General features: G+C 35.4%; 4 protein-coding genes across 9 annotated transcripts; 2 read left to right on the top strand and 2 right to left on the bottom strand.

The window, feature by feature from the left end:
- Positions 1-213: 213 nt before the first annotated feature.
- On the top strand, positions 214-11,081 carry obe (activating signal cointegrator 1 complex subunit obelus). Its single transcript, XM_029314422.2, has 8 exons — positions 214-1,200; positions 2,090-2,236; positions 2,468-2,559; positions 2,812-2,960; positions 3,042-3,290; positions 3,375-8,678; positions 8,791-9,139; positions 9,228-11,081. Exons 2-8 carry the CDS (start codon positions 2,097-2,099, stop codon positions 9,314-9,316), a joined length of 6,372 nt encoding a protein of 2,123 aa, XP_029170255.1. The 5' UTR covers positions 214-1,200; positions 2,090-2,096; the 3' UTR covers positions 9,317-11,081.
- Positions 10,081-13,334, bottom strand: LOC114939945 (protein MEMO1; the record flags this gene model as incomplete). The annotated part of the gene is made up of 8 exons (XM_029314412.2): positions 10,081-11,132; positions 11,243-11,347; positions 11,474-11,693; positions 11,855-11,966; positions 12,128-12,240; positions 12,591-12,659; positions 12,756-12,837; positions 13,229-13,334. Coding segments are annotated over 8 exons (945 nt in total), but the record flags the coding sequence as incomplete, so codon positions are not given.
- A 443-nt stretch (positions 13,335-13,777) lies between these two features.
- On the top strand, positions 13,778-18,194 carry Rga (CCR4-NOT transcription complex subunit regena). Of its 5 annotated transcripts, none has more exons than XM_085481275.1 (9): positions 13,778-14,320; positions 15,149-15,220; positions 15,291-15,791; positions 15,978-16,204; positions 16,554-16,796; positions 16,887-17,148; positions 17,431-17,538; positions 17,616-17,841; positions 18,094-18,194. In XM_085481275.1, the coding sequence occupies exons 3-8, from the start codon at positions 15,466-15,468 to the stop codon at positions 17,833-17,835; spliced, it is 1,386 nt and encodes a 461-aa protein (XP_085337401.1). In that variant the 5' UTR covers positions 13,778-14,320; positions 15,149-15,220; positions 15,291-15,465; the 3' UTR covers positions 17,836-17,841; positions 18,094-18,194. The 5 variants fall into 5 exon arrangements, with proteins under 5 accessions (XP_085337401.1, XP_085337396.1, XP_029170283.2 ...); XM_085481270.1 differs by having other exon boundaries at positions 13,778-14,324; XM_029314450.2 differs by having other exon boundaries at positions 13,778-14,330.
- Positions 17,837-21,290, bottom strand: LOC114939971 (malonyl-CoA decarboxylase, mitochondrial). Of its 2 annotated transcripts, XM_085481262.1 has the most exons (12): positions 21,224-21,290; positions 20,781-20,952; positions 20,558-20,698; positions 20,188-20,328; positions 19,904-20,056; positions 19,662-19,815; positions 19,387-19,526; positions 19,107-19,242; positions 18,842-19,054; positions 18,560-18,665; positions 18,283-18,484; positions 17,837-18,035 (listed from the first exon to the last, which is right to left on the bottom strand). In XM_085481262.1, exons 2-11 carry the CDS (start codon positions 20,946-20,948, stop codon positions 18,343-18,345), a joined length of 1,494 nt encoding a protein of 497 aa, XP_085337388.1. In that variant the 5' UTR covers positions 20,949-20,952; positions 21,224-21,290; the 3' UTR covers positions 17,837-18,035; positions 18,283-18,342. The 2 variants fall into 2 exon arrangements, with proteins under 2 accessions (XP_085337388.1, XP_029170280.1); XM_029314447.2 differs by having other exon boundaries at positions 20,781-21,285.
- Between the last annotated feature and the right edge of the window lie 160 nt (positions 21,291-21,450).

Below are 21,450 nucleotides of genomic sequence, written 5' to 3'. Positions count from 1 at the left end.
AATGCGGAATTTCGCGATTGAGAAATCGTTCAACTCGTTCATAAATCTAAGAAATCTCGTCAACAATTTCACGCGTCAAGTACCTGTCAAAACAAGATTACATGTGGAAGGGGTAAAAGAATCGTTTCGCGAGAAATCAAATGCCGTCGAGAGTAAGGAATGAGTCATGAAATCGTTAATCAAGAATGGGGGGAAGCAAAAAGCAGGGGATACCTTATTGTTGGTAGAAGACCATTCTTGGACCGATCCGGGCGTCGCGTTGATCTAATCAATCAGTCTCGAACCAAGACCTCGGTCGCATTCGTCGAATCCTCGCAAAGTGAGCGGTGGGAAAGAAGCAGAGGGATGCTCCCGGACGTCGTGTCGCACGTACACGTCTATATATGTATATATATATATATATATGTTGCGTGCGTTTGTTTTCTGCAAAAAAAATCGCGAGAATCAACGGGAGGACGCCGCGCTACTCCCGATATCCCCGGACATTTTTCCTGACGACGCGAAGACGAACGCCCGGAGATAGGATTCGACCTAGCAGCCGAGTCTGCGTCATTTGCGACGATGCTGCGAGCCCGGGCAACCGCGCGACGTCGACGACGACGACGGTGACGAGGACGACGACGACGATCTCATTCCAAATGGACAGCGTTCATCCGCGAGTCCCCGATCACAGCAGTCGACACAACACGTTCATCACCATTCACCACCACCACCGCCACCACCGCCGAGCGATCGTCCCGTGAAAACACCGCAGCAAAGACATTCCTCGTGTCTCGGGATGTCACCGACCTGGGGAAAAAACAGCGCCACCCTCAGGCTCCGTTTACACGGATCTAGGATTATTTTGTTTATTGACACTTGTGATTAGTTGCGAGGAGAAAATAAATATGGCGTGATCACAAATACTGACAAATAATTTAGATTCAGTTGAGATCAAGAGCGTATGCACACCAATCAAATTCACGAATTTGATGACAGTTGCTAAACTGCTTTTTCTGATGAACGCAGCCATAGAAAGCGAACTTTACGCGATAACGTTTAACGGCGCATGACAGTTGCGAGAGTGCGTTCAACTGTGGTGTTAGGTTATCCGGTAGTGCTATGGAAAGCACTTTACGAGGAGTTCATTGTTTCTATATTGTTTCGATAATTGACGATCACCGTCTTTGTTACGAAGTCTGTCATTGAAATTCCTTTTCGGTATGTAAATCAATCAAAATGCAATTATTTTACGAATGTATTTCGACGTTCAGAAACTGTAGATCAATGAATAATTGTCGTGCCGTGACATTTATAAGATATATCTTTTTTAAATTTCGAGAAATGATAGATTAATTCATTGTTATATATATATATATATATATTATTAAATATTTCTTTTTATTAAAATGTTATACATGTAAAAACAATATGGCACTTTTTGAAAAACTCCATTTTTTTATAGTATTGCATATATATTGCATTATATCATGTAACACACTATTTTTTTAAAAGATAGTTATATACATCACAGATCTTGCCATAATTGTATGATTCTGTATCTTTGCTAAAATATAATGTCTCTAAAAATAATGTTCTTTAACGTTATTTATTTATAATAATTATTTGTTATTTAGTTATATCTATATTAGTCCAATTTGATATCAGCCAGATAACATATGCAATCTTAGATTAAAATTTGATATCAATTATAGGATTCAAAACTTTTGTAACAAGTATTGTAAATATAATTAAAGTATTAAAAAAAGACCCATATTTTCAAATTTTGATGCAAATTAAAATTTAGATTCATGATCATAATTTTATCTATTTTATATAATTTGATTATCTTCATAACCTACTTATAAAGTATATAATTGTTATAATTGTTTTACACTAATCATAAGAAAACATGACTGATTGAAGGTACAAAGAAGAATCAATTAATCTCTTTTAAAAAAATGTTATATTTATTTATTATTCAAATTTAAATCTATTTAATATCAATTTAAAAACAGATATATATATATATATATATATATATATATAAAATATATGACATGGGTTTATGTATTTATGTGTTTTATATTAAATTAAATTTGATCGGCAGGTACACAATGCCGAAATTAGCGCGTATTACTAGATCCTTGCGCATGTTTACTTCTCTAGAGCGCAGAGAAGGAGCATTAGATCTTGATCCAAATGATTTAATAAGAAAAAGACAAGAAAGACAAGAACGAGCAAAAGAATTAAAAAGGTAAATTAAAAATTGAAAAAAAAGATTCTGTATTTGAAAGTAAATTCATAGAAAATTCTGGGATATTCATGATATATAAACTGCATTAAGAGTTTAAATATAAACTTTGTTCCCCCTTCAATTTTAATTTAGTAATGTTTTAATCTGAAAACTAAAACAATTAGTAAAATAAGATTTTAAAATTACCTAGTTTCTCTTTTTTATGCTCTATTTCATATTCATATATTATAGCACTCTTGATTGGCATGACATATGCAAAAGTGCATCTGATAATCTTATAATACACTTACTAGAATTGAAGAATATTGTGCAACAAGTTTTAGGTGAGTATTATATAAATAGTAAAGATGAAACAATTTTATTTTTAACAAATATAATTTTCCGAATTAAGTTTCTGAAATTAATGAAATGATTTTTTTTCACATTTCTATTTTCAATATGTACTTTTAATATGTAATTATAAAATATGAATAACACGTTTAATAACATATTGTATTTAATAGTAATTTTTTATTTTACTAAAATATTTTATTACTAAATAGTAAATACCTTGTAATTTTTATTCATTTTTTTAGTTGCCGCCCCTTCAGATGTTGTAAATGAATTTACAGTTTATGCATTACGTGTATTAATCGACATCGAAGATTTTACGCGAAAAGAATATGATATACTTGGGCAAAAAGCAGGACATCTGACATATCAATCTGCACAGAAAATAATGCGAGTATGTAATCTATTCCTATAATTTATATTGATATGTTATTACTTACAATCTAATCATTTTATACCATTTAATTCCATTCAGATAGTCACAAACATTCAAAAGCAATGTTATGAGGAAGTTATAACATTATTATCAGAAGAATCTAAAGAAAATGTGGACGGTTTCAATCCACGTATTTTTGGTGCAAATATTCCTTATAATCAAGCAAAAGTTTTATGGCCTGACACCAGTGGACTTCACAATATGTCTACACAAGGGATAAATTCAAGTACTGATAAATTTACAATGATGATACATGACACAACATCTTCAATACAGAAGAAATCTGTAGTGAGTGAGATATTGAGATGGATAAATAGATAAATTAATTTTTAATTAATCCTTTTCAACTTCTATTCATTTTGTTGATTTCAGTTTGACAAAGCAACATTTACAAAAGAATTAAAAAATTGTTGCAAAGATGTTGCAATGTCATACCAGGATTTTGCAATGGCAATAGTGGAAAAGTTGAAAAACTCCCAGAATATACAAGCTGAATTATTTGATATGTTAGGCTGCGAACATCTAGAATTTATTGAATACATTATTGAACATGAGAAAGCCATCATATCGACATATCCGTGTTCAAAAATACCCAAGAGACCACAGACAACTGCACAGGGACCCATAATTAGTGGTCAAGTAATTGTACAATCCGAAATGGAAAAACAGTTATGTAAACAAGTTCGTAAAGAAGAGAAAAAACTAACAAAAATGGCAAACAAACGAGACGTCAAGTCGGAGACTGAGGAAACTGAATTTATTCCACTGCAACTGCGACTTAAGAGACAAGAAGCATTGACAGCTATGCACGCACCGTTGTTTCCTAAAAAATATACACTGGAGAGAGGCATGCAGGAACAATATCCATTTGTATTTGATTCTAAAGCTAATGCTACAGCGGGTTTTGTGTCAGGACAAAAGTTATTGCTAGCGGAAGATGTTAAGAGATGTAGTAGTGACCTCTGCGAGGAAGTGCACATACCAGCACCAAAAAAAGATGATGTTAACATTAACATAGATATTGTATTAACATCTTCTTTGGACGAAATTGGTCAACTGGCTTTTAACGGCATAATGTCATTAAACAAAATTCAAAGTATAGTTTTTAATGCGGCATACAACACCAACGAGAACCTATTAATTTGCGCGCCGACTGGAGCCGGAAAGACAAACGTGGCAATGTTGACTGTGGTGCATCAATTGAAGCAAAATATTCAGGATGGACAATTACAGAAGGGTCAATTCAAAATAATTTATATCGCGCCTATGAAAGCTTTGGCGGCGGAAATGACAGCCAATTTTAACAAGAGACTCGGCCCTCTGGGCGTCTGCGTTCGCGAGTTAACCGGCGATATGCAACTGACGAAACAGGAGATCCAACAGACTCAAATGATAGTGACCACGCCGGAAAAATGGGACGTCGTTACGAGAAAAGGTACGGGCGATATCTCCCTCACCAGTATTGTGAGATTGTTAATCATTGACGAGGTGCATCTGCTGCATGGTGACCGGGGACCCGTGGTGGAAGCCCTGGTCGCGAGAACTCTGCGTCAGGTGGAATCATCGCAAAGCATGATCAGGATAGTCGGCCTGTCAGCCACGTTGCCGAATTATGTGGACGTTGCGCGATTTCTCCGCGTCAATCCTAGGAAAGGACTATTCTACTTTGATTATCGGTTCCGGCCGGTGCCTCTCAGTCAGACTTTTATTGGCGTGAAAGCTGTCAAACCGATGCAACAAATGAACGATATGGATCTCGTGTGTTACAACAATGTTATAGACATGGTACGTCAAGGTCATCAAGTCATGGTATTCGTGCACGCGCGAAACGCCACCGTGAAAACGGCGAATGTTCTAAAAGAACTAGCAATGAAGAACGACACGCTTAAATACTTTCTATCCGATGGACAAGCGAAGCACATGAACAAGGCCTTTGCCAAATCGCCTAACAAATGGCTCGGTGAATTGTTTAACAGCGGATTATCGATACATCACGCCGGCTTGTTGCGCTCGGATAGGAATTTGGTCGAGAAATACTTCGCCGACGGTCTGATTAAAGTGCTGGTATGCACCGCCACGTTGGCGTGGGGCGTAAATCTGCCTGCTCATGCAGTTATTATACGAGGAACCGAAATCTACGATTCGAAGCATGGTTCGTTCGTGGACCTGGGCATACTAGATGTCTTACAGATCTTTGGCCGCGCTGGGAGGCCGCAATTCGACACATCGGGTCATGCTGTCATTATCACGTCGTACAATAAGTTGTCTCACTATCTGTCGCTGTTGACGAATCAAATACCGATCGAGAGCAGCTTTATCACGTACCTGGCCGATAATTTAAACGCCGAGGTAGCGTTAGGGACCATATCGAATGTGCCAGAAGCCGTGGAATGGTTGAGCTATACTTATTTATTCGTACGAATGAAAATAAACTTTCAGACATATGGCATGGTTTATCAAACTCTCTTGGACGATCCCAATCTCGAAAAGAAACGAAAGGAGCTGGTGGATGTCGCCGCGAAGGCGTTGGACAAAGCACAGATGATCAGATACGATTTGCGCACCGGTGACCTCAGCGCGACCGACTTGGGGCGTATCGCGAGCCACTATTACCTCAAGTACGACACGATTGAGATATTTAACGAACTACAAAAAGATATCATGACCGAAGGAGATATTCTGGCAATGATCACGCGCGCTCAGGAATTCAACCAGCTCAAGGTACGGGAAGACGAGATGAAGGAGCTGGACGAGCTGATGGAACGATGCGAAATCGTACCACAAGGCGGCGTGGAGAATGTCCACGGCAAGGTCAATATATTACTGCAGACGTATCTGTCCAGAATTCGCGTGAGCACAGTGTCATTGATATCGGATCAAGCATACGTCACACAAAATACCGTACGAATAACCAGGGCACTATTCGAGATTATGCTCAGACGAAACAATCCGATAATGGCTGGACGACTGCTGGAGATGGCGAAGATGTTCGAGGCTCAACAATGGAATTTCTTGACGCCGTTGCGTCAATTTGACTGCCTGTCTATGGAGGTCATCGACAAGATCGAGCAGCGAAATTTCTTGCTCTATCAATTACAGGAAATGGACGTGAAGGAAGTTGGCAATATCTTGCGAGATCAACGGGCAGCGATACTAGTGAAAAAGTGCTGCGAAGAATTGCCCGCATTGGACATAGAATACAGTTTACAACCTATTACGCGCACCATTCTGAGGATACGGTTAACCCTGATTCCACAGTTTCGTTGGAACGACAAGATTCATGGAAAAAGTTCGCAGGCCTTCTGGATATGGATCGAGGACCCGGATAATAATTTCATTTATCATCACGAGTACTTTATACTGACGAAGAAGATGGTCTGCCAGCATCTCGACCAGGAACTCGTGATCACTATACCGTTGTCCGAGCCACTACCAACTCAGTATCTTGTAAAAGCCACGAGTGATCACTGGCTCAGTTGCGAGATCACAATTCCTTTGTCCTTTCATGATCTCATCTTGCCGGAGACTCATCCGCCGCACACAAATCTATTGAAATTGCAACCATTAGCGATAACTGCTTTGAAGGATTCGAAGTTCGAGAGTCTATACAACTTTACTCACTTCAATCCGATACAAACGCAGATCTTTCATTGTTTGTATCACACCGACAACAACGTTCTACTCGGTGCGCCGACAGGTTCGGGTAAAACAATTGCGGCAGAGATTGCCATGTTCCGTGTCTTCAAGCAATATCCCGATCAGAAAGTCATTTACATTGCGCCTTTGAAAGCTCTGGTTAGAGAACGCATCAATGATTGGAAGGTACGACTGGAGGAACGTCTAGGGAAGAAAGTGGTAGAGTTGACCGGAGATGTGTCGCCCGACATCAAAATCATAGCAGGTGCAAATGTGATTGTCACCACACCTGAGAAGTGGGACGGCATCAGTCGAAGCTGGCAGACGCGCAGCTACGTGAAGAAAGTGGCACTCATAGTGATCGACGAAATCCATCTGCTGGGCGAGGATCGCGGCCCAGTGCTCGAGGTGATCGTCTCTCGGACCAACTTTATATCGTCGCACACGCAGAAAAAGGTCCGAATCGTCGGACTCTCAACTGCGTTGGCCAACGCGATAGACCTGGCCAATTGGCTCGACATCAACGAAATGGGCCTCTACAATTTCCGGCCGTCCGTGAGACCCGTGCCGCTGGAGGTTCATATCAGCGGATTCCCTGGCAAACATTATTGTCCGCGAATGGCGACCATGAATAGACCAACTTTCCAGGCGATCAGGCAACACGCACCCACCAGTCCTTCTCTCGTATTTGTATCTTCTCGCAGACAGACGCGTTTGACCGCTCTGGATCTAATCGCTTATCTTGCAGCGGAGGATAATCCCAAGCAATGGTTGCACATGTTGGAGGAACAGATGAGCAACATTCTGGAGAACATAAAGGACTCGAATCTGAAGTTGACGCTCGCATTCGGAATCGGTCTTCATCATGCCGGTCTTCAAGACAGGGACAAGAGAACTGTGGAGGAGTTATTTGTTAATAATAAGATACAGATACTAATCACCACGGCAACTTTGGCATGGGGCGTTAATTTCCCCGCTCATCTGGTAGTGATAAAGGGCACAGAGTATTACGACGGCAAGCTGAAGCGTTACGTGGACATGCCAATAACGGATGTTCTACAAATGATGGGACGCGCTGGCAGACCGCAGTTCGATGACTCCGGAGTGGCGGTGGTTCTCGTGCATGATTTAAAAAAGAGTTTCTACAAGAAGTTTCTGTACGAACCATTCCCCGTGGAATCTAATCTAATGAAAGTATTGCCCGACCATATTAATGCTGAAATTGTCGCTGGGACTATCAAGAGTAAACAAGAATTTCTCGATTACTTAACGTGGACATACTATTTCCGAAGATTGATGAAGAATCCGAAATATTACGATCTGGATGTCCTAGAACCTGATTGTATCAATGAATATCTCTCAAAGTTGGTAGAGATGACGGTAAAGTCGCTAACGGATTCGCATTGCATTGATTACGACGAGGACGAACACGCTTTAGTCTCATTGCCAATGGGAAAGATAGCGTCGTTTTATTATTTATCATATAATACAATGCTGATGTTTACGCAATCGCTAAATGAAAACTTGACCTTGGATCAATATTTATATATACTTTGCAACTCGTACGAATATAACGAATTACCTGTGAGGCATAATGAGGAATTATTAAATGAGGAATTGGCGAAGCTGTGTCGTTACTCCGTGGATCAGTATACCTATGATTCTCCGCACACAAAAGCGTTTCTTATGTTGCAAGCACACTTCTCAAGGTTGCCATTACCGTGTACGGATTATAACACTGATTTGAAATCAGTGCTCGATCAAGCAATCAGAATAATACAGGCGATGATCGACACGGTCGCGGAACGTGGCTGGTTAACGAGCACTTTGAGGATAATACAACTATTTCAAATGATCATTCAGGCACGATGGATAGACGAGTCTGCAATCACGACGTTACCACATATAAGGAAGGAAGACTTGCAATTGTTTTCATCATTATCAATGGCTCTCCCCAAGTTGTGCTCTATCACGTATAATAATTATGACAGACTCGCAAAGGTTTTGCGCAGAGAATATTCGGAAGAACAAATACGCGAGGTAATAGAATTATAGTTGTAGAAAGATATCAATTTCCTCACTGTCTGTTATATATAAAAGACATTATTATTACTTTCATACTACAAAATCAATATCATGAGGTTTTTTCTAGATACATCAAGTAATTAAAGATATGCCGATGATATCCGTTGATTTGATGCTGGAAAGTCCTTGGGATAACGACACTGAAAAACAAAAGATAATATTGAAGCAGAATAATGTCGATCCTGTTATTGTTCGACCGAATGAAGAATACACGTTAATCGTTGGACTAAAAAGGATAAATAATTCCAAAACTTTGAAAGCGCACTGTCCAATGTTTTTAAAGGGAAAGGACGAAAGTTGGTTTTTGGTATTAGGCGATATTCAGAACAAAGAATTGTGGGCTCTAAAGAGAGTATCTGGAATAAATAGTCAGCAAAGATATCACCAATTACAATTTACTGCACCTAATAATTTGGGTAAACTTGTCAATTTTTTTATATTTATAATTTCATATTTTTCTTCTCGAATTTTTTGTTAAATGAAAAATTGAAATTCTTTTTTCAGGAATAACGAAACTAACTTTCTACTTGATTTCTGATTGTTACATGGGATTGGATGAACAATACAATATTTATTTAAACGTAACATGCTAAAAATTTAATAATAATCGAACACTTAAGACTGAACAAAACACGGGTGATATTGTGTTCAATTATTACAAATCTTTTTATATTGATAATATAAGGACATAGAATGAAGAAAAAAATATAAAACTTTGTTAATATGTATATTGAAGTAGCGTGAAAAGGGTAAGCTGTAGGTATGTGCAAAATGTAATTAAGGCATATATTTAAGCAAGTTATGTATTTAGAAACACGTGTATATTTTTTCTTGCATAATTTTATTACACGTCTATGAAACAATATATAGGTATAGATTATATTCTACTTTTTTTCATACAAATATAAACCTTATTACCTCAGTATATAAAGATAGAAAAAGCAACATGTGCAAGATCAGTTGTACAATTTCATACAATCTTTTTTTCTTTTCTTTTTTTTTTGCATTACGAACAAGTTACTTTACTGCAAAACGTAAATTATTGTATATCATTCATTTTATATTCAATCGAAATAGGATTCTGTACGAATCATTTACAATTTTGAAAAGTAATATATTGTTTGATATAGGAATTTGCGAATGTGTAAAAAAAAAAAAATAAACATGTTATGAATTTGAAGACTCACACGCGTATACATTTCAGTTATATATACTGACCTCATTTCAGACTTACACCATTGTTACAATAATACAATATAGATTATTCGATTTAATCTCCTATGCTTAGGTAACAATAGATTATAGAATAGGAAGGATATGAGATCATTCCATTGCTTTGTATAAAAAGAAAAAAAGAGAACATAAATATATATTTTAAGTCCTAGCTCTTGTATTGATATATCGATATTACAATACAAATTGATACAAGTTGTTCATGCTAAGGACACAAAAGAGACTACAAAACATTCACGAGTTTATTCGCAATTTAACACAATTTAGGACTTCACAGTGAAATAAAATAATGCAAGCAACTCTTATTATCATATAAACTTGATTTTATCAAGAAAACTGAAAAATTAATCTTCATTTTTATAAATTATATAACTTTAAAAAGTAACATTACTTTAATATTCTTCAATATATACGTTATTTTTAATATATAAATATAATGGATACTAAGAATAATTTAAATTATAAAAATTAACATGAGAAACTAACAATTTTGATTTATTTTTAATTAGTCTTATTTATAAACAACACAACAATATTCTCTTTTGTGCCAATAGTTTGAAATTTACTCTTTCAAACACATGCGCATGAGAAACACATTTTACTACTATAACATTTACCATATATGTAGCTGTGTCAATAACCAAAGCAAAGAAGTATTTAAGCTCCTTCCTATATATTGAAATCTGGAAGTACTGAATATTTCTTGTAAGTAATAAACCGAAATGCATTTATACAAATGGTTTCGATAATGATACACTTTCCATCTGTTACATATAACATAACGCAAGAATCAACACTTGCCCCAACACCTGTTGTGTGTGTAATAGCCACATAATACAAATAATAATATTACAAATTACAGCAGAGTGTTAACATCAGTGTTCCCCTATCTTTCTTCTGCATTACAAAATCTTTCAACGTTCTGTGCCTCTAATTTCTTTTAATAATTTATAGAATCTTATTGTGTGTCAACCCACTTTAAGAAAATTGTTTATATTCAAACTGGTCAATGGACCACGCTCAAATTGTATATTTTTATCACTCGAGAACTAGGGAAGCACTAGCATAACTGACAGAACTGTCATTCATATTGTTACATTGACTACTTTGAGCATATTTCAAAAACTTCAAATTCATTCTTTGACCATTTGTATTTGCCTTGAGACTGTGAATGGCCTGTAAAGATAAAATATAATATTAAATATATTGTATTAATAATCATAATTTAATAAAATTAAACGTATTAGAATTTTTATATAGATATTTAATGTAAACCATTTTTATACCTGCAATAAAACACCAATCGGATGTCGGCCGCATATAGTGTTACCATATTTCTTAAGATATTCAGTGAACATTGCAGGATTCAATGTTTCTATAATGTCCATACCCTGATAAAAACATACAAATTTAATAAGCGCATATGGAATAAGAAACGTGTTGATATTCTTAAATTATAATAAAAAAGAGAGATTGTATTCTCTCTCCTTCAAAAAAATAAATTTAAAAATATATACCATTTTATCAAGGTTTTGAATAGATCTGTGTATAGGCCCACATGATCTATCATAGTAAGTATAGCGAAAACGTTGTCCCCAATGGCAGAAATCAGAAGAGATGACAAATAATGTTTGCGGATCAGCCATGTAGGGTGCTAACAGTCTCCCGTAAAGCGCTTCCCTCTCCGGGCTTAAGGATCCCACCAAAATTGGAATTATGGTAAACGAATCCTTAAATCTGTGCATATACAAGACAAATCCATATAAATAATGTGCTCATTTATATTTGTGAGAAATAGAAACATTTGACAACTATCACTTACTCTGCATTATTTCTCATGAATATAATTTTCTATATTCCGACTATATAATCGGGAATTAATTTATTTCTAAACGTACCCTTCCATAACTTTGGCGATGAACGGCAACTGCATCTCAATGCTATGTTCTTCTTCATCTGTGTTCAGATCCATGCATTCGAAATGACCAGTTTCTTCAAGTTCTCTTCTCACTGTACATATAAGTTAAACTTTATAAAGATTTTATTTGTTTAAGAAGCGCTCATATACATAACATAGGTAATATTTTTGTCACATGAGTTAAGCATATATCTTGCTTTAATAAGTAAACAGCATTGATGCAGAAAAAAAAATAAAATCTGTATTTTTGCACCTTGTTGATCAATATGTAGATCATATAACGGTGTTCGGTAAATGGAAGTCGAAGATAGGGCACAGCCTGGTAATCTCACATGATGAGAAGGCCCTAGAATAAATATCCTACGGCTGCATAACAGCACGTTGCACGTTTCATTTGACTGAGAAATTTGAAAAATTACAAACTAAACTATATATTATAAGGGCTACCGTACATTAATAAAATTTACATTAATGCAGCATAATCATATCTTTACTGGCCTACTGTAATTAATCTAACAAGAGACTTTGATATTTTGCATAAAACATCGTTATAAAAATATAATAATATATATATATATATATATATATATATATAATAAAGACTATATTATATTATAAGATCACACTTGAATTTTATCTTTTTCTCATATATTTATAAACATTAATAAATTGTTTGCAAATTAAAATAATTCAATTAATCAGTATAATATACTTACACAACTACAGGACTAATTTGCCGGTAAGCAAACCCAGCACATGCCCCGCAATAACTATACCCTGCATGCCTGCAAAATTAATTATGTGATTAGATAATCATATTTACGTATTTGTGCATCATATATCTCGACAAGTTTAAAAAATATTTTGCAATGATTACTAACGGGGCAATGATTGCTCTCGCAGGTCCATGAGATAAATCGGCTGCACCCAACCAACCTTCTAGTTGTTTACTCAATTCTGAACCTATAGTAAAGTTATAATTTTAATATCACATAAATATAATAGAAATTTTTATGGTGCACATACCGGTAAAAAAATTTTTAAACAAAAATGTATATATTTTTATATGTATTGTGCATAAAACAAAAATAAAAAATACAATTTATTGATTTGTAATATATTGCATTTCTACAGATTTTCAGATCCAATTTTAACTTTTTTGGATGACAAGTACATTCTATTATTAGTAATCTATTTTTATTTTGTGCACGTTAAATTAATAAATTGCTTGAAATTCAAATACTAACATTTTCTGCGAATCCATCCATCGATACCTCTCCATCGAGCAAACAAAATTGCCGATATATACGAACAATAAGCGAAAAAAGTGAAGTAGATTTTTCACATTTCTTACCATTGTTCGAGTACCAACTACCAGCGTGAGAGGCTCTCCTAATTAATGCCACTTTTCGACCGAACGCGCTTGCCTTTTCCCTGGGAGCGTGTCTTTTCCTTGGAGTTTAACGTTTAATGGCACTTCATCTAATGTGAACGAAACCTCGGCGAGATCAGGCGTGATAAAAGTGACTTATATTTTAGCCGAGAGTGTGTAAAATGTTTATAAAACGCTATCACAAAACCTTGGCTATTGTCCTTCCATAGATTATTCAGTAAATACTCCAAGTTGACCCACCGATACGCGTCGACTCGCAAAAACAAAGAAGTGGAACACGGAGATAGATTCGTAATCTCTCTTCCGGATCGGGATCCGCGATGCGGATCCGCCTTAATTAAATGTCATCGCGTGAGACCTTTGGTGAGTTTGATCCGACCAATCAGAGCGAGGGAACTTTTTGTCCACTTCGTTCCGATTGGTCGCTCGGAACACGGGAGAAACGCGCAACAGTGACCGAGAAAATAACCCTAGACTCGCGGCGAGGAGGTTATTGCGCATCCTTAGTCAAGTTCGAGACTGTTGTGTTTTAGCCCAGGCGACGACGTACGCGAGCGAACCTTTCCACGACGTGCGGACGCACGATTGACGCGGAAATATCGTCCGTGGATTTATTATCTCCCAAACGTCAACCAGATATCGGGACTTCGCTGATCGATTCGACTCTCGCTCGAGCAACGACGTAGAAATTGTTAATATGGCAGACGGTTCGTGCCTCTAGTGTTGTTTAAGTTCGTGAAACTACGAGTGACAAAACAGTAGGTCCTGTTAACTGAAGGGCACTGTGATGTGTATGAAATCCTGATCGCCGCGTGCCCCAACGTCCACGTGCGTGTTCGCAGTTTGACGCGACCAAGTGACAGTTCGAGTTCGGCCGTTTCGTGTTCTCCGGAGTCCCGCGAAGACCCCCTCGCCGAGAGTCCAGAGAGGCCACCGACAGACACCACCAGCCACCAACCATCATCAGCATCATCATCATCAGCAGAAGCAGCAGCAGCCACTGCCAAGAACCTCGTGCAAGAGAGAGAGAGAATCGACGACGTTCTCGCGCTCGTGCGTGCGTGTGTGTATTTTTTTTCATTTTTTTCTCCCTCCTCAACATTCGTCCGCTCTTCGTTCGCGAGTACACGATGGGACTCGTCGCGTCGTGATACGCAGCTGGTGGCTATCTCGTCCCAGGTAGTGTCGCGGCGCGCGCCGCTCTCGCTGTTTTTTTCACGCTTTACGCACCACTTTTATAACCTTTCGTCCCTTTCTGCGCCTCGTCTACCCGTCCAGATAGTGTCAACAGAGTCGTTGATCGGCCCGTGTTTACTTCTTGGTACGCGCGGCTTTTATTCGCGGACGGATCTTTGGTCTCTCTTTCTCTCTTTTCGCGCTTTTTCAGAGAAATGCGCGGAAAAGCAGTACGCCAAGCGCACTATTATACGCTCCTTTTGCAAGACAGAATTGATGAATTAATGAGAGAGACCAAGCTTATACATGTGTCTAATGTAGAATTTATGAATCCTATGATCTTAATCTAACGTGTGTCAGGAAGAACACGAGGGCAGAATTAGATCTGGCATCGTTAAATGTATGTCAAGATTTTAGATTAAAACTTTAGAATCTAGAATTGGATTAGAATGTTTTATTTTAAAATCCTTAATATAATACTTGTTAAAATATAAAGGCTAAGTTATCGCAGTTGTAGTGAATTTAAAAAAATCTGTGTTTACAGTAGAATTGACATATATTTAATAAGCAGAATGAATTTTAAGAATTGAAATTCTCCACCATAGATGTATGTTTAATTTTAGTTAAGTGTAAGAAGTATATATATAAAATACTTTTCTATATTAAATCAATGGTCTCATATAAATGTATTGTTTGTTATTACAGGTGTGTACTTTCTTATCTCGGTGCTGCATTTTAATGTAACTGTCACTGAGGGGGCTGTGACAAGAGGAGGAGGTAAAACAATAATGTACATTTTAATAATGGCTCAATTATCGATAGAGAATTAATTGCTTTCTTGTTTCAGGTCACAAATTTTTGTCATGGATCATCGGCGATCCCATATAATCGAAGAGCTTTTGAGTGTTGTATTAGAAAAAGAAAAGTGGATGTGCTAACCAAGTTTTGGGGAAACAAGAGTGCTCGGTGGTGTGCCTGTTTTCGGGCAAAAACATTTTCATTAACAGTCGTGCCATCGGGCTATGGCCAATCTGAACTTTGAACAACCGCCACGCAGTATTGCGAACGCAAGTCTCACTTCACGGGCAGCCGGAGGCGGGGGGGGTTTAAACACGTCGACCCTCGCGGGTCATGTCACGCCTACCTCGGGCATGTTCTCAGGGTCATCTGCAAGCACCTCGAGTACAGCCAATTCAGCGATAGTTGCCACTAACGTTTATCCCGGAGCATCGGGCTCTGGTGGTGGACAGAATAGCCATCAGCAACAGCAGCAACTCTCTCCTATGGGCAGTAGAGGACTGTTTGGGCAGAGAGCTTTTACAGATAGACGTACGATGCCTGCTCTTGGGTTAGTTCTCTTCTGTATAATAAAATCTTATAATCTTTGTTATGATCTGCATTGTTTTTTTTTTATATTGCACTATGAATGAATAAATTAGAGCATAATCGAGCATAATAATGTAAAGCCCATAGTTTTTCTCTTTTGATTTTTTCTTTTTTTCTCTCTCTGCAATCATCTCCATCTATATTGCAGAGCTTCAAATCCAATGGGTAGTATGGGCAGTTTCGGAATTCCTCCAAGTCGTAATTACGGATCTCAAGGTGCGGTTAACAATTTCCACTCTGTTTTTGGGAGTGGAGGCGGCGGAGATACAAATACTCCCCCTCTGTTAGATCTCTCGGAGTTTCCCTCCCTAACGAATAGAGGTCAAGGTGATTCTATGCCGCAACCTAGTCCCATGCCAGGGAAACGGCCTTATGGTTAGTGTCTAGAAGAATGCAAAAATGCGGGAGCCAATTATATTTTTATATACACTGTAAAACATTCATATTTATAATGCACTTACTGATTTGAGTATTAGTCTTCTTTTTTTTTTCTTTTTTTTTTTTTTAGAAAGACTTACATGCTTTTATTAAAATTTATTATATTTTTAATTTTCTCATGTTTGGAATAATATAACCGCACTCGGTATTGAGATATTGAAATTTCAAAATAGTATAACGCGACTTACATATGTATATGCGAAATTTACATACGCTTAACATAAATATAAGTAATTTATGTCGCTAATGTAATTGTCAATACAATTCATGTAATTGTGTGTTACAGTTGGGATGGTCAAACAACCGACATCCGAATCGAGCGAGTTTACTATGAGCTCGGAAGATTTTCCCGCATTACCAGGTACACAGAATCGAGAAGGTCCATCACCCGGTGGCAGTGTGTCTGGTGATAAAAATATACCTGTAGGGCTCGGTCCAGAAATTGGACAAGACGTATTGCAGGCAAACAGAGCCCCTGGATCTGAAAAATCTCAGTCTTCTAAAAGAGGCATCCAAACATCGCCCGATGGTAACTAAAGATTCGTTGGATCAGTATGCATTATCTTAAACGAAATAATAATTGTATTAATTCGTTTAATCATACAATTGTCGCATGCAGGTAAGGTGACAAACATACCCGCAAGTATGGTGAAGGATCAATTCGGTATGGTTGGGCTTTTGACGTTTATTAGAGCGGCGGAGACGGATCCAAACCTAGTGTCACTGGCATTAGGTCAAGATCTTACGGCATTAGGATTGAATTTGAATTCGCCGGAAAATCTTTATCAGAATTTTGGTGGTCCCTGGGCGGAAACACCTTGTAGACCACAAGATATAGATTTTCACGTACCACCGGAATATCTTATAAATGCCGCGATCAGGTACAGATTGTTTTACTATGCATTATTGTTATATCCAGGATTATAATAAAAACAATACTTAAGTATCTTTTAATTGCATATTATCATATAAATTGTTGAGAGATGCTTTCTTTTTTTTATCTAAAAGAATATATATATTAATCTAAAAGATAGATGGAAATTATATTATTTATACTGAAATATGTGAATACAATTTGAAACGAAAACAATATAGATATAATATTGACTTTGCATCGAGACAAATAATTATTTTATCACTAAAATTAACTTTCCATGTTTCAGGGATAAGCTAGCACCAGTTAAACTAAATCGATATAAAGATGATCTACTGTTTTATATGTTTTATACAAATGTTGGGGATGTATTGCAATTAGCTGCGGCGGCAGAATTGTAAGCACAATTGATTCTCATACTCGAAAATATTTGCAAACTCGTTATTCATCTAATTCTATGTATGTGACACAAAGGTACAGCAGAGAATGGCGATATCATATGGAAGAAAAAGTTTGGATAACGCAGGCACCAGGTTTGGGAATTGTAGAAAAGACGTCGACATATGAACGTGGTACTTATTATTATTTTGATGCGCAAAACTGGAGAAAGGTAGCTAAGGAATTCCATTTGGATTACACAAAACTAGAAAGTAGACCTCATCTTCCCGCGAACTTTCACCAAACTCAGCCTTGACTACAGGTATGTACTTTAATTTTATTTATTTATTTATATATATGTATATACATATATAAATTTATAGAAAATGTATATAATTAAATAGAAATATTAAGACAAGAAATTATATGTGTAAATTTAATGATTTCAATTTATATCAAATTTAATGGCACTTTTCAATTGTCTCCCCATGCTCTTCTTTGATTCTCTTTGATTTTCTGTAAAAAACAGACAATTTTTTGAATTATAATCGAAATTTTATGTTATTTGTTCTAGACTTGTCTGCAGACCATTGTGCTGTCTTTAAGCTGGAAACGAATCAGCTATTGTATAAATGAACAAATTTAATAATCTTTAATAAAAACATAAAATTTGAAGAGTAATAAAGAGAATTTTTTTATCAATAACTTAGGCACCTTCACCTTAGTTCAGTTATATGATTCATTATCAGTATCATTATCTTACCATATTCTTTTGCCCTTAGATATGTATGTAGATATTTGTTATATTTTTTTCATGATTCTTTTATATTATATCACAGTTTATATTGTAAGTAACTCTTAATTTTTCTGCTTGTGTGGCAATATTAATTATATTTTCAGAAGCATTTATGACAAAATGTTCAATGTAATTTCGACTGTTTTTCTCACATTCTTCTAAGAAATATCTAGGAATATAGTAATAATGAGATTATATATTTTTAGTTTTTTTTTTTAGAAACTAAAGTCAATGAAATGTATACCTATAGTTAACCATTATACCACAACTATTTGCTACTCCACGTGGTGAAGGATCAGCCATCCAATTTATTCGCCACATCATAGCTCCATTACGTAAATGAAAATTAGCTATAAGATATAATATATACATTTATATATAAATTATTAAGAAAAAAATTATATTTTTTTGCATACAATACTAATTATGTACTATTCACTTAATTTTATTAATTCTTTTTATCTGAGAAATATAATTTGTGCACTTATTGATTATAAAAGTAGAAAAAAAATTACATAGAACATACCTACACTATTTAAAGCATAACCACGTCGTTTTTCCTTATATAAATACCATGTGCATGCTCGAAGTAGTGGTTCTTTTAAAGATTCTGACAATTGCTTATCATTTGTCCACAATGAAGTGCTCAAGACTTTTTTCAAGGATGATACCAAGTCTTTTGTTTTTAAGATATCTTTTATAATTTCATGTTCTTGCACGGTAAATATGAATGCTACATCTGTAAGATAAATTATGTAATCATTATTTAATTTTTAAAAATTGTTATTTACCTTTTTTTATTTTGTCAAATAACCAAGTTTTGAAGTTTGGTATTGGTGATAAACTCGACAATTGCTGCACAGCTGGAAATTCAGTTATAATTTCACTGGCTACCTCTTTTATTAGATAATTACCAAGCTCAATGCCCTGTACAAAATCATTTATTTATAGTTGTATATAATTTTTTATTTGTACAATATAAAGTATATATACATATAACTTTTGTTAATTTGTGATATTCTGAATTTAAATTTGACATTCTAATTAAAACTTTTGTCACAAACCAACTACCTGCAATCCTTTTTGTGTAGATGTTATAGAATAAAATATTGCTGCTTTTATTTTTGATTTATCTTCTTCTAAAAATGTTATATGTCTTTTTGCATTTCCTAGAATTCTAGATTCAGCTTCCTGTATACCCTTCACAGAATCTATAAATCAAAGATATGAAGATTACTGCTAAAGATTAGTTGTGTTAGTCTCTTCTCTTTCTATAAAACAATTTCAATTAAAAATTGAAAAACAGATTTTTTACATATATTTAATCTTTTTCAGATATATTTGACCTGGTATAATATCACATAATGCTGTATGCAATACAACAAGAGGCTCTCTTGGCATGGATGGATGTGTAAATATGTAACATCTTCTATATGGTCCAACTCTGCGTTTTAAGTCCAACCAATTTCTCATAGGATGTATGGCTTCATAATCAGAAACCTTCAAATTTACAAATAAAGAATCGGATGTTAAAATCGAAAATTTACATTAATGAAGTAATAACAGAAGAGATTAAAGGTATTGTTACCTTTTGCAATATATCACATGCACTTTCCCAAGTTATTCTCTCCATGTGTAAAAAACCTATTGAAAACCAGAGCAAAAGCAAATCTCGCAAGGTATGATTTAGCTGTTGTATTATTATACTTTCATCCATATCTTTTGCCTCTGACATTAGTTCCTAACAAAAGTATCTCAATGGAAATAAAAATCTAACTTGAGCAAAGATTTATATTTTATAAGAATTAGATTGTAACATTGTCACTTGCAAGTAAATTATTTGTAATATAAACTTTTTTGATATTTATTTACCAAGACATCAGTCCTTAAATCGACTAAAAATTTCACACCATGCTGTAATCTTCCTATGATAAAAAATAACCAATAATAAGCAGGTGTAAGAATGTTCTTCAGAGTTCTCTCATGGACAATCATTTGCCTCTCATTTTCAGGCTAAAACAAAATAAAAATATTAGCCATCTTACAACTTTAATTATAATTATCTTACAACTTGTACTTATAATTATATTTTCCAAGAAAGAATGTTATATTTATGTGATAAGTATATATAAATTTTCACAAAGTATTAGTATAAATATAAAAGAAATACTTGAAATAAGATTTAATGTATCTTGAATGATATTTGATTAAGGTATCGCATAAAACTCCTATAATAATATACCTCAGTAGAGACCAACTTCTTTGCCACTTGGCATATATCGTTATGTTGCACAGCATATTGTAAAGCCAAAGTGCGTAAAATCTGTTGACGATTTTCTCTGTTGCTTTCAGTATATCTAATACATAGTGCACGTACTTTGTTCTGTAAATATTTTTCAATGGAAAAATTTCCAATAGGAAAAATTGTGTTTTATTAGAATTAGAATTAAGAAATATATAGCAACCTCTATAATCCAGTTACTAATCTTGGTGTGTTTGAGTTTAAAAATTTCTTGCAGTTCTTCGTCCACAGACAAACCACTGTTTGTTTCAACATGTAACGAAGTGGATGAACTTCTATATTCACCTTTAACATTCCACTTCAATGTATTGACAAAATTTATTTTTTTCATAAATCTATAATGTCGGAAAATCGGTAAAAAGTCGGAGAAAAATGTTCTTGGCATCGTAATCTTCTTTTTTTATATGAAATTTATTTTGATTGTAGTTTTTTAAGATAACGTCAACGTCTTTTTGTAAGAAATACGAACTTTGTAAGGAAATCTTTAAAGTTTTAATTAAATTATTCTATCTATTTAATTATTCTTTTATCTTAATGCAACAAAAGGCAATCATAATTTAAAATTAGATTCTAATGAAAAATAAATTAAACTTTCAAAACAGGTACTTTATTTTCAACAGGTGTCACGTGTCACATAGCTGTTTCAATGATCAGCTGTTGTCGATTTTTGCGTTGTGTAGATAAAAACGTAATCATTTTTATCTGCCCTAGATAAGGTCATTGTTTAGGAAAAATTTTATTTTATCGATACAGTTGCAATATTCAGTTGGCACTAATCGTTATTGTTGGCAGACGTGACACGTGCTCCATTTGACACTATCTTCACTTCGAAG

Source organism: Nylanderia fulva, unplaced genomic scaffold, assembly GCF_048542155.1.
Source record: "Nylanderia fulva isolate GAGA-0341 unplaced genomic scaffold, ASM4854215v1 Scaffold1, whole genome shotgun sequence".
In the NCBI taxonomy this organism is placed as follows: domain Eukaryota; kingdom Metazoa; phylum Arthropoda; class Insecta; order Hymenoptera; family Formicidae; genus Nylanderia; species Nylanderia fulva.
This window is presented reverse-complemented; position numbering and strand designations above follow the sequence as displayed.

Excerpts from the sequence above, each read along its gene's own strand:
- Rga (XM_085481275.1), top strand. The coding sequence starts at position 15,466 with ATGGCCAATCTGAACTTTGAACAACCGCCACGCAGTATTGCGAACGCA. Across the intron at positions 15,792-15,977 it reads CGTACGATGCCTGCTCTTGG|AGCTTCAAATCCAATGGGTA; the intron begins GTTAGTTCTCTT and ends TCTATATTGCAG. Across the intron at positions 16,205-16,553 it reads GCCAGGGAAACGGCCTTATG|TTGGGATGGTCAAACAACCG; the intron begins GTTAGTGTCTAG and ends TGTGTGTTACAG.
- LOC114939971 (XM_029314447.2), bottom strand. The coding sequence starts at position 21,002 with ATGCCAAGAACATTTTTCTCCGACTTTTTACCGATTTTCCGACATTAT. Across the intron at positions 20,699-20,780 it reads TTAGTAACTGGATTATAGAG|AACAAAGTACGTGCACTATG; the intron begins GTTGCTATATAT and ends AAATATTTACAG. Across the intron at positions 19,527-19,661 it reads ATTATGTGATATTATACCAG|ATTCTGTGAAGGGTATACAG; the intron begins GTCAAATATATC and ends TTTGATTTATAG.
- obe (XM_029314422.2), top strand. The coding sequence starts at position 2,097 with ATGCCGAAATTAGCGCGTATTACTAGATCCTTGCGCATGTTTACTTCT. Across the intron at positions 2,961-3,041 it reads CTGCACAGAAAATAATGCGA|ATAGTCACAAACATTCAAAA; the intron begins GTATGTAATCTA and ends AATTCCATTCAG. Across the intron at positions 3,291-3,374 it reads CAATACAGAAGAAATCTGTA|TTTGACAAAGCAACATTTAC; the intron begins GTGAGTGAGATA and ends TGTTGATTTCAG.